At 37.9% G+C, this 13,238-nt stretch overlaps 1 protein-coding gene across 3 annotated transcripts in view; it reads right to left on the minus strand.

Moving 5' to 3' along the window:
* Positions 1 to 3,415: 3,415 nt before the first annotated feature.
* Positions 3,416 to 13,238, minus strand: part of ptbp3 (polypyrimidine tract binding protein 3) — a 65,479-nt gene continuing 55,656 nt past the window's right edge. For all 3 annotated transcript variants that reach the window (XM_084400554.1, XM_084400552.1, XM_084400553.1), the window contains 5 exons: positions 11,084 to 11,117; positions 10,548 to 10,640; positions 8,282 to 8,498; positions 7,615 to 7,692; positions 3,416 to 6,539 (listed from right to left, as the gene is read on the minus strand). In XM_084400554.1, the coding sequence (XP_084256680.1) occupies positions 6,407 to 6,539; positions 7,615 to 7,692; positions 8,282 to 8,498; positions 10,548 to 10,640; positions 11,084 to 11,117 (555 nt within the window). In that variant the 3' untranslated portion in view covers positions 3,416 to 6,406. The remainder of the gene's footprint in view (positions 6,540 to 7,614; positions 7,693 to 8,281; positions 8,499 to 10,547; positions 10,641 to 11,083; positions 11,118 to 13,238) is intronic.

A 13,238-nucleotide genomic window follows, 5' to 3' on the forward strand; every position in this document is an offset into this window, starting at 1 on the left:
GAGGACATAGGAAAGTACAGATGTCATGACATTTATTCAAGGCATGCTACAATTAAATTTGATTAGGAAAAACGTCAGCAGGGTGGGTAATAAGAATAATAACTCTAATAATGATTATGCATAATAAGCCATTCATAAACAGAAAAAAAGAAATGCTTTCTACAAAAAATACAAATAAAATCTCCACTCAGTCATGCACTGCAAAAAATTAGAAAATATGTTTCTTTAATAGTTTATCTTCTATTTGCATTTATTACATCAAACTCATAAACTGGATACGCTCATGTCTCTCCCCAATTCCCACAAGTCACATAAACTGCTTTACAAATGAAAGCTGGTACTGGTATGATATCAAAATACAGAAGACAAATTGTGTTTTCTTTATGTTAATTTCCATAAATATAAAAACCAGTTCATATTGGTGTGTTTGTATCTTGTTCCCCAAAACCGTTTTTTTTTTTTTTTTTTTTTTTGGCCAGGTAAAAAAAAACAAAAAAACAAAAAAAACAATAAAATAAAATAATAAGGGAACACATATGTACAGCATTTGTTTCCTTTTGGTAGTGAAACATTCATAAAAACTATAAATTAGGTATTTCAAAGCATCCTGAGATCAACTCAGGCACTTCTGTATGTGCGCTGTGCTTGAGCGACACCTCAGTTAGCTAATTTAGTCTAGCCCCTCCCTTTATGCAAATTACACTGGTCAATTAGCATATTCATAGCCCATAAATTTAGTCATGAGAAGAGAATAGAAAGCATAACGGCTGAAATTTGAAGTTTAGATTGTAAGGGTCAATTGCATCGTAATAAAGCAATAAACTATCTCAGTCTGAACAGTGCTGCATCAGTTCCAATTCAATCATGTCCTTTGGTTTCAGTGGTTGGTTTATCGTCACGGTCTCGTACGTTTTTAGAGTAAAGCTTTTTAATGGAATTGATGACTAAATAAGACAAAAAGTGTAACCGCTTATCCAGATGGTGGCGACTAGCGTAAGGCTGTTCAAATGAATCCATAAGGGCCCGGTAACATTCACAATCGTAAATGAGTCTAGTTTGAGGGGGGAAAGGATATGGCTTGACCTTTCTGAGGAAAACAATCCCAAAACAGACTGCGAGACGCGTGGAAAAACAGACTCGTAACATGACCGAGAGTGGAAAATACAAGAAGTTTGTCGGTTTCTGATATATAGCCAGGAAATAAGTTACAAATAAGCTAGATGAAAGGCACATAAACTTTGGTCCTGCATTATTTGTGACTTTTTTTTTTCAGTAAAAAACCTGGAAAAAACCATACACGTGTGTGTAACTGTTCGAGTGAGCGCGGATATCGACGAGAAAATGTCTTACAACACAGCGGAAACGTTGTTGCCTGAGTCAAGACGTGGTTGGAAACATGTTTCGCTTCGAGAAACAAAAATGAATGACTTTTGTGACACATTTATGGAGTCTGGCTTTTCTCCTGTTGATACAATAAAAAGCATCGCAGCCGGGAGCAGGTCGGCGCTCTGCATATATTTCACCTCCCGACGGACGCCATCGCACACGTCAGTGGACGTTACGGACCCGGAACTGCTGTTGTGAAGAGGCAGAGTGACAGACAACAATCTTGAACCAGTTTTCACACTCTTAATATAGAAAATCAACAAACCCCCAAAAAAAGAACAAAAAGTATCACAACAGAGCAAGAACGAAACAGGCCAAAACCCCTAAACTGAATCAATTATAAGGTACAGTAAATAAGATACTCCAAAACACACACACACACACACACACACAGGTGGAGGTCTCAGACATCAGCATCACTCCATAGCAAAACGGAAGGCAGACCTGAACACTCAGAGCCTATGCTGTGGGCTTCTGGGTCTCCGCGAGGATAATTTAGATGGGGTGCACAGAACCCTTTTGGTCCTCAAGGGGGCGCCTGGAGATGCCGCTTGGTAGGAACTCACGCTTTACGCGGCACACTTATCCTCCTGATCTCCTCACTATAACACTATTTGTTCACTGTAGAAATTAAATAGCCTATAGGTTCAAGCTGTATTTTTTATTTTCATTAATGACGCAGACAACAGCAGGAATATCAGGCTGCTGTCACTTTAAGACCGAATGCACGAATCGAATATACTAACACACATCCGGTTTCTTTCTCAACTGTTCACTTATGACATAACCGAGAGAATACTTGAGCGAAAGAGGAATCAATTCGGTGTTCCAGCACTGTCTGAAACGCGCCTCTCTCTGCGTATACGCCTCTTCTTCCACATTTGAAATAGTTTGAATGTGTAAATTGGCAAGACAAAACATGTCCAAATGATAAACTTTCACTCTATGATGGTTAAACAACTTTACAGTTAATCCGCGAATTACATGCGTGCTGAACCGCGGAGCATAAAAATGTTGGTACTTCCCTCCACGTTTTCTGCTGCGGATCGTTTATTTTCACCACGCATGCGCACCAGTTATGTGCACCCATGATCATAATCATATTAGAAGATGTGATTGATTCATGTTGATTTCTGAGTGGTCCTTTCCTTGAAAAACTCGCCAACATCACATTATGGTTTGTTGGAGGTTGCCAGAGTGTTGCTATATGGTTGCAAAGAGTGGTTTTAATGTGTTGCTGTGGTGTTCAGATGGTTCCTAGTTGGTTACTTACTGGCCCAAAGTAAAAAGAGCCCAACTCCAAGTCTCTAGACACGGCTTGGGTGTTTCTTGAGTAAGTCTATGGGATTGTTTCGCCCGTTTTATCGTTCGCCAGACGAAATTTGCGTGTGATCACTTAGAAAAGAAAAAACTTCACAGATGTGCTCATAACAGCTCGTAAATTTCATACTTTTTAATCAGAACTATAAGCATGTTTACAGCAACCTCTGTCTCTGATCTTTAAATTTTGATATCAGAGATGGAGGAACTTTGTTTTTGGCCTAGAAAGGCTGTACGTAACAATGGTACGCGTGTCTTAGCACACATATGTACACACACACACACACACACACACACACACACATCTGCGAGGGAGAATAGAGACCCACAGCATGCTCTGAACATTGTTGAGTTCACCGTTCATTTGTCTAATAAGAGCATTCACAGCACCATACATCATAACTTACATCTCATATCATATTAAGACCACATGGTACTGAGTCCCCACAAAATGCACATCTATAAGAGCTACACAACAAAAAGATAATAAAAGAAAAAATCAAGATCAAAATAAATCAACCCTCTCACCAATCCCACAAAATAGTACATAAGATATTTCAGTTAAAATGTCTAAAACCTATTTGATTATGAACACATAATAAGGCACGTAATAAGAAATTAGGTAAATACACAGTAAATATGATTTTTTTTTTTTCACCATGATTTCTTGAATGATTATAGTGGTACAAAAACCCAATGAGGTTTCAAATTTGATTTTTTTTTCTCTTCCATAAAAAAGAACAAATTACCAAAAATAAGTAACTTTTTTTTTTTTTCTCAAAAAATCTTGACAATCCTTAAGATATATAGACCTGAATAGTTTGCTTTAAGACTGTAAACTTCAACAAAATTAAATTTCTTTTGAGAAGTGAAAGCGAAGTTTCGAATCGCTTCAGGTGAAATCAGTCAAAGACAAAAGAAAAGTCACTGTCCCTTGCCTTGCATGAACATGAAGATTGCTGAATTGTTTGATAACTGATTTCAAACGGGCTTCGACGGAGGATATAGTGCTCAGGCACAGAAGCTGCTCCCTTTAGATGCTACTCAACGGGTCTACGGTGACCCTCCTTGGAATGTTAAGGCCAGATTTCGCTAAATGAGACAGCACCTCGTTCGTACGCACAAGGGAGACATCATATATCCTAGAGAGTCCCGATGCAGCCGCTAATAATACACAAATACTAACTAAACACGTACACACAGAATCAGCTTCTGTATGTGCTCACCATTGCCATGTTCCAATACCTAGTAAGCTGCCTACTTAGACGACTATTAAGGCATCACACAAAGGCTGTTCAAGCCTTCTACGATATCTAATTTTGGCCAAACTCTAAGGCAGCATTGCACGTATCCTTTGTGGATGAGGCAATCCCAGAATGCATTGTGATAAGCTCATTCAAATTCAAGACGGAGGGTGAATCGATTGTAAATATACTTTAAATTCTTTCAATACTGAAAATATCTATAAAATTGTTTTTGGTGTTAGAATCAGGTAAATCTTTTACATGATCAACTGATTCCAGTAGAGTTTGATATTAGCATGTTGCTAAGCTAATGTTGCAGTCTATGTTAGTAATAGCAAATATTGAGCATGTGCTATGAAATTTTACATTCATTACAGCATGTCTACACAGTTCCCGCATTATGCCGCAACATCTCGAGGCTTTCTACAACGAACGTCAAAGAACGCTTTGTGTCCAGTGTAGATAGTGTTAGAGAACCGCGTTATTAGCTTAGCAACATGCTAATCTCAAACGATCTCTGAAATGAGCTTAAAGAATACACAGCACATGCGCAATATTGGCATGTGATATGTATTTCTACTACTGGAATTAACATGCAAACATCTAACTCAACTAAAAAATGCCTCCACCTGGAGGAGATGCTAGATTTGGATTGAGTATTTCCATTATATCAGAGTCTTTGTATTGTTGGCTTACAAGATTCACATCGACAGTTTACCCCAATGATATGAACTCAGAGTTAACCTTCTCCACCTCTAAAAGAAAACCTCTGGTCTGGACTCTATCGGAGTCAAGTTTGCTGAGGACTTTGTACTATTAGTCAGTTTAGAGCATTCCAGATCAGCCACATGGGCTTACATGGCGAATAGGTCTTAGAAGGCAGCTGCCAATGTAGCAGCTCACTAGGTTTTGGGAACTAGGTGGCGTCTTCGTGTCAATCCGACTTACTCATTCCGTTAATATTTGGTTTGCTCAGATACAGAGGCATTTAGTGTGGGACTGCAAGGCAAAAGAGAGTGCCGCCCTCTTTTTTTCTGTGACTCAATGGTCTTCACTACGGTTTCTATAGAGCCCATGGCTGCAAACTCTCACACCTGTGGACAGAGCCGAGGAGTGAAAGAGCAGAGGACAGAACCTTCTGCCCCTGCGTGGAAAGATAGAAAACAAGTAGAACAAAAGGAAAAGACTCAACTAAGAGCAAGAAGGGGAACAGAATGGAGGAAATCGTCAATTTCCCAATCGAGATCACGGGCTATACCATTCACATTGAGAATTTCACTTAGGAGGAGGCGGAGCCTCTTGTCAGACTGGGCGTTGCTGATTGGAGTGTTCCAGTAGGGTTGACAGCTGGCCATAAGTGTTCTGAAATGATCGTGCATGTTTGAAAACGGTCGCCCCGGTTCAGAGGAACCCGATCGACTGGACAATGACATTGTGCGCCACTGCACGCAGATGTTCTCTGACAGCTTTGCAGGTGCAGAGAGCCCACAAAAGGCTGGTCTGTCCAATATAAAATTTCCATAATACAAGAAAAAAACAAAACAAATCACGCCATTCACTATCTATTCACAGATGCCTACCATCTGGCTATACATCTTTGCACAGTAAACAGATATGAGGATGCCTAACATTCCCCACGGTGCCTGTCTTCAATTCAAACCAATCAAAGTGCAGAGAAACAAAAAGGTTTGTAAGCCGAAACAGCTGCGATTGAATTTTAAATGCACCCATTTTTGAATCCATAGCAGTCTTGTTTTAATGCTACTCAGAAGAAAAGCACAAGCCTATTGGTTGAGGCCATCGCTACAGATTTTTTTTTTTTTCCAGCAGCACCTTAATGACGATGTCAGCGACATTCAAACGGTGACCGTGCGTCCAAAACATCCCACGGGAAATAGGGCTCTCCGTCGAAACAGCCAATGAGAATGAAGGTGTGGGTTTTGGGGGAGGAGCAGAGGAGACTCCGCCTTCACTGGGTCTGGGGTAACAAGGCCATTGGGCTACAGGAGCGTCAGTCTCCAATGTAATCGGCAAGTGTGCGGTAAAGAAACTTCCTCAGCATTGACTTTTTTGGAGAATGTTCATCTCGTGTTAGTTTGAGTTTCACATCAACGAAGTCCTCACCAGTAGACTATAGAGGGAATCTTACTTCCTCGACACAGAAGTTCCCAGAAACGTCACATTGTCATGGATATCGCATGTGTCTCCAGCCCTGGTATCGCGAGAGTAACTCACTCTAAAGGTTCTGCAGTAGTCTCTTATTTGCTTTTTTTTTTTCTTTCTTTTTTTGGGAAAATCTCTAAAACTACCCCATGAATATCTGTAATGATTTTTTTTTTTTTTTTTTTGAGTTTGTCAGTCAGTCATATTCTCTGAATGAAACAGTCAGACTGCTGAAGGTAGAAGGGCTGGAACGGGGAGGATGGGGAAAGGGTGTGTTTGTAGTGAAGCGGGTGCTAGATGGTGGACTTGGAGAAGGACACTCGCAAATGGTGGTTCTCTCCCAGGTCGTGGTTGTGGAGGACGATAAGAGCCTGAATGGCTTCTTCCACCGAACCCAGCTGGATCAGCGCCATCTTGCGGTCCTTCCTGTCAATCAAACATGGATAGTGAAAATCAGATACTGGGTGATCATGAAACAAGCTAAAGTGCCACATCGCAAGTCCTCATTTAGGATCAGTTGGCCCAACCGTAATAAGGTCAATGACATAAAGAGAGGGAAAATATATAGGAAAAATCTTTAGAAAAGCTAGTTTAAAACACGTGCCAAGTTCTTAGAAATGTACCTTTTGCATTCTTCTTAGTTTATACCGTTTATGCCATTTTAAAATTTTCAACAAAAGTTTAAATTACTCTAAAAATGTTATGTGGTTTAACTATAAAGTGAAAGGAAAGACGTAGCGCCAAACTCTAGTCCCAAACAGATCCCAAAAAATACCTCATAAATCAGAACAAAGATCCACACATGAAAAAGCTCACAAGATTTTATTGTCCAGAGGCCACAATAAATTGCAAAAGTGCAAAAAAGCACATTATTGTGGCCTATTTTTGTGTGTGAATCTTTTTTCTGATTTTTAACAATAAAGTATCTCATGATTTCCTTGCAAAAGACACAACTTCAGTCAGTGCTCCTAGAGGGCCACCTTCTTCCAGAGTTTAGCTACGCATATGTTCACATTTTATTCCTTGTTAATTTAAAATCCTTGTTCTCTTTCTATCACGTACTGATTTTGCACAGTTAGACGCGTTCCTGGGTCAACAGATTTTGTTGATCCAGGAACAACATTCCTGTCCAAACATGTTGTCCCAACCATCTCTCTACCCCTAAACCTAACCCCACCCATAACTTATCCCCCCCAAAAATCAGAGGGAATAACACTGGTGTAGAAGCACCTGTCCCTGATTGTAAGCCTAAACTTGACATAAACTGTAAACTTGTCCCTCAGATCTGATTGGCTGATTGGAATATGGAACATGTTGTACTCTGTGAAATCAGGTTGTGCCTCTTTCTAGCAGATGGTATAGACATACGGGTTTCGTGTTTTCCCAAAACAACTCATCCTTATCGGCCGTGTTGTCTTGAAAGAAAGATACAAGCAGACTATTCCCCGTGTGTGATAAATGAAGGCTGAGAACAAAGAAAACAAATGTGAAGAGAACTCACTGGAAAAACTTGAAGGCCTTGACCATGTATCCAGAACTGGCAAACAGGTCTTTCAGAAAATCATCCGTGGTGGAGGGACTGGGGCGTGGAAGGAGAGGAACAAAAATATTATGTTTACAGAGGACAAAAACAGCACCTTATCTGATGCCAACAACAATTCAAAGAGTAATGGAGGACTTCTAGTGGAGTGAAACAACCGATATATGATATAATAATATGGGTGGGGTGATATGGATAATAATCATACATCATGGTACGAGTCATTTTACATCGCTCTAATAATATGCATTACAATATTGTTTCTTTTTCTGAAAATTCTACATCTACAATTGAATACTATATATACATAATATGTCTATTTTGAAGTGACAACTATAGTAGCTTAAATAAAAAGTTTTTAATTAAAATGAATTAAAAAGTATTTAATACAGTTTAATTTAATACAATTAAATAATATAAATAAACAGTGATTCTTTCCCAGTTTATTGGTTTTTAATGTTAATTATAAACGCAATAAAAAAAAGAAATTTCCCTCAAAAAATGAATGCTTAAGTTATTAGTCCAGTAAAATTGGGTCTTTGCAGCATCTGACCAAACCATGTATTTTTTGTAACATGCTGTATTTGGCCTGTGGTGCCCCATGTGTGGGTGTTTTCCAGTCACTCACGGGATATTTGAGAGGTGCAGGGTGGCGGAGGGGGGGAAGATGTTCTGGAAGTTCTTGGAGCCGGGCTTTTTGAAGCGGTGCAACGGGCTCCCACTGAAGTCTTTGGTCAGGCCCTGGTCCTCCTGACCCTCCCTAGGGAGCTGCACCGTCTGGTGCTTTGAGATGGTCACACGGATCACCTTACCATACAGACGCTGACCGTTCAGGTGGCTCATCGCTTAAACAAACCGTGAGATAATGTGTTAAAGATAAGCTTGAACTCTGAGACACATCATGTTACACTCTTATGCTGAACATTTGAACAGTAAAAACTCAAGCATAAGATCGATTTCTTTCAGTTTTTCAACAAACACATTTTGCACACTGCCTCTAAATATGGCTGTCACGGCTTCATTTTGTACACACGTTTAGCCTCAATCATGAAACACAAGCAGAGCGAACTTAACAAAACTATTCTTACATAAATTTCTGTGTAAATTGTTTGAAAAACCATTCTTGCGTACATTTCTTTGTAAATCATGCACAATACAATTTACCTTTATGTAAATTTGTGCAAATCGTTTGCAAAATGATTCTCACATAAACTACTGGATAAAATGTGGATAAAATCATTCTTAAGTTAATTTCCGTGTAAATCAAAATCAAAACTATTCTTACACAAATTTCTGTGGAAATTGTTCGCAAAACCATTTACATTTATGTAAATTTGTGTAATTTGCTTGCAAAATGATTCTCACATAAATTACTGTATTAAATGTGGATAAAACAATTCTTAGGTTAATTTCTGTGTATATCGTGCATAAAATCATTCTTATGTACATTTTTGTGTAAATAGTTCGCATAAACCCTTTTACGTAAATTCGTGTAAAATGTTTGCAAAACTATTCTCACATAAATTACTGTATTAAATGTGGATAAAACAATTCTTAGGTTAATTTCCGTGTAAATCAAAATCAAAACTATTCTTACACAAATTTCTGTGGAATTTACATTTATGCAAATTTGTGTAATTTGTTTGCAAAATGATTCTCACATAAATTACTGTATTAAATGTGGATAAAACAATTCTTAGGTTAATTTCCGTGTATATCGTGCATAAAATCATTCTTATGTACATCTGTGTGTAAATAGTTCGCATAAACCCTTTTACATAAATTTGTGTAAAACGTTTGCAAAACTATTCTCGCATAAATTACTGTATTAAATGTGGATAAAATCATTCTTATGTAAATTTCGGTGTAAATCAATATCAAAACTATTCTTACATAAATTTGGGTAAATCATGCACAAAACCATTTACCTTTATGTAAATTTCTCACATAAACTACTGTTAAATGTGGATAAAACCATTCTTACGTACATTTCTTTGTAAATCAGGCACAAAACCATTTACCTTTATGTAAATTTGTGTAAATCATTTGCAAAATGGTTCTCACATAAATTACTTTCTAAAACGGGGGTAAAACAATTATTAGGTTAATTTCTATGTAAATCAATATCAGAACTATTCTTACATATTTCTGTGGAAATCGTTCACAAATTGATGCATACAAAAACTACTGAATAAAATGTTGATAAAACCATTCCTACGTACATTTTTTAACCCAAAAGCAAAACTTTTCTGTGCACTGTACTGTACATTGTTCACAATTGTTAAAAAAATGTCATTCTCAAAAACATTCTAACACAATTTGTGTAAATAGTTGACAAAATCTAAATGCAAATTATAAACAAAGAATTGCATACAAAAATGTATGCAAGAATGTATTCATGAATGATTTACACAAATTAATTCTGCTTGTGTTTCCCAGATGAATTGCTCATACGGTCTGAATTCACTGTATCCACTCCTGAAAAACCACCTTGCAGCTAGAAAATAAATCTATGCTTTTTTTTTTTCCAGATGAGACATCCATACATCAAAGCATTCACTCCTGCATTTAAATATGGTTTATCACACACATAGAGCTTGGCAGTGTGTGCATGTCGCTTCATAGATGAAAGATTCTTTTAGAATCTATTATAATATGCTGCAAAAATTGCATCAGAATATTTCTGTGTATCTACACAAGGAATTATTTTGAGACATTTAGCAGAAAAACAATCTTTATAAATATTTCATCCATGTTACAGGCTGCATCCAGCAAAGATACAAACACACTGAAATGTAACTCTAACACAGCCACAGAATACACAGGTAAATGTGATCAAAGGATGAAGACAATCAATCAAGATGAAAAGGGTTTGTGTGTAATGCCTGACGTACCGAGCTGGGCTTGCGTGGCATCTGCCATCTGTATTAAGGCATTCTCTTTCTTGTTGAACAGAATCTTGACTCTGTGGACGTCTCCGTAGACTCCTACCGGGATAAAAGAGAAATTTACATCTTTTTCTGTGCTCAAACACACCGTGAACACAATTTACAGCAAATAACACGTTATCTGCAGATCTCAGTGTTTCATTATTGAAGGCAGAGAGCGACAGTACACACATCACATGCTCATAGAGTGGGCAAACATAGAGTGATTTTAAAGGATATCAGTCACACTAAGGTCTGTCTCTGATGTTGACAGTTATTAAATTGTGGGGACAATAGCAATGACACACACCGAGTGTGTGCGCAATACTGAGAATTTCTACCATTCATATGATGGGACACACAACACACAATCTGCAAATAATCTCCAGACTGTGTATTTGTAAGGAAATGGCCTCATCGCTCACCCTCTATCCTCTACTGCCTTCATAAAAACTGCCGTCTGCACATCTAATCTACAGGAGGAGTAATACATTTGTCCTTACCGAATAAAATGAAGAGTTCGTGTGGCGATATACTCTGCAAGAGATGAAACATTATCAAAGACATGACTGGAATAAGGTTAAAAGAGTATGTGTGAAATGCATCAAGGAACATTAACAGATGTGGTGATTTGCTATGAAACATGTTGACAGTGATGCACTTCGACATACGTGCTGATCAGTGACCACTAATGCTGCAGAATTAAATGGAAATAGCTTTGGATTAGCTCATATGACAAAACAAAAGACTGAAAAGAATCATTTCTAAAGGCAGCAGTGATATACAAGGCCAGTGCTTATGCATTAATGTCTGGATAGTCTTCTTGTAATACTATAATCTATGGTTAATGGCTCAGACCAGTGATAGACTAATATATGTATCAGGCATCCTTAACTAGTGGACCGCGGTCCTTATTCCCGACTCCTGCTTGGTTCCAACCGGACAACGGTCATAATGACAACAGCCCCATTTTACCGTTTCTACAGTTTAAAGTGCATCAAAACAACAGAGCTGTTCAGACCACAAGCACTCAGGGTCGTTTACGGTAATGATCTTTCGCCGCTTAATTCTCTAATGTTTTTATCTAGAGCCAAACACACTTCATTCAAGCCCTTTCTGCTCTGTGCGTGTTGTTCTCGCTCCAGCTAAAGACGCTAAAGCACTGCATTAAAGGGATAGTTCACCCAAAAATGAAAGTGATCCCATTATTTACTCACCCTCAAGCCATCCTAGGTGTATATGGCTTTCTTCTTTCAGCCAAACACAATCAGAGTTATATTAAATAATATCCTGTGCCCTTCCAAGCTTTATAATGGAGGTGAATAGTGAGTTTTTGAAGCCCAAAAAGCGCATCCATCATCATAAAAGTAATCCATATGACTCCAGGAGGTTAATAAAGGCCTTCTGAAGCGAAGTGGTGCGTTTTTGTTAGAAAAATATCCATATTTATAACTTAAACTATAATCACTGGCTTCCGGTAGAGGTCGTGCGCGAGTTTAGTTCCAGTGAAAGAGTGACCTCGCTTCAGAAGGCCTTTATTAACCCCCTGGAGTCGTATTAATTACTTTTATGATGGATGGATGCGCTTTTTGGGCTTCAAAATCGAAGGTACCATTCACTCCCATTATAAAGCCTGGAAGAGCCAGAATACTTTTTTTTAAATATAACTCAGATTGTGAAAGAAGAAAGTCATATACCTCTATGATAGCTTGAGGGTGAGTAAATCATGGGATCAGTTTCATTTTTGGGTGGACTAACTCTTGAAGAGCTGCAGATGATGCGGTTATTTGAACAACAGTAGCAGAAACACGGTGAGCAGCAAAATAGATTGATACTTTCGCTGAAGAAAACACTGCAGAAAACGAGAATGCGGCAAATATAGTTATTTTTATCAGTCATAATCTGACCGTTCAAACCAGATTCGTCACACGACGTTTTTTCATCTACATTTAACATTATTAATCAGCACGGATAGAGCATTTCATAATAAACAATATTATAATTGAGAAACTTATTTGTAGATGGCAAGGAGAGACATATACAGTATTGCCATTAGAATTATTATACATACTTTTTGGATGCCAATAACTAGATTAGCAACTATACTATCAAAAAACAATTAGTAGCTCAGACACACAAAAAAAAAAAAAAAAGTGTGACTTTTTTTTCTTTTTCTTAAACCTGCTCTATATCCATCTATCTATATCTAGTCCATAAAACTCTAAAAAAGTAATGTGGTGCTTTAAATTCATAGTGTCACACAACCATTTTCAGCCAAATCATACTCATTATCATACTGAAGTCAACATATAAAACCCTTCTTTTGTGGAAAAACAAAAACCCCAATCATTTCGGCAAGTGAAAATACTATTAAGCAGAGATGCAAAGGTCTCGCAGAGCAGAATGAATCGATATAAATTGTCCAGTTTATTTTTTCATGCTGTTTACTGGAAATCAAGGATGGCACAATAATAGACCGCCCTGGAAAATACTCGATGGGTGATATTTGTTTCACACACAACTCGATTGTGGAAAATCCACTAGAATCTAAAAAAAAAAGGGCAAATGCTTTTTGAAGGGAACTTAACTTTATATTAAGTGTCTTTAACTACTATGTACTAAATGTTGCATGTGGGCATCCTGGAGTTTATTTTGAAC

This window comes from Rutilus rutilus (assembly GCF_951802725.1).
Source record: "Rutilus rutilus genome assembly, chromosome: 25".
Taxonomy (NCBI): domain Eukaryota; kingdom Metazoa; phylum Chordata; class Actinopteri; order Cypriniformes; family Leuciscidae; genus Rutilus; species Rutilus rutilus.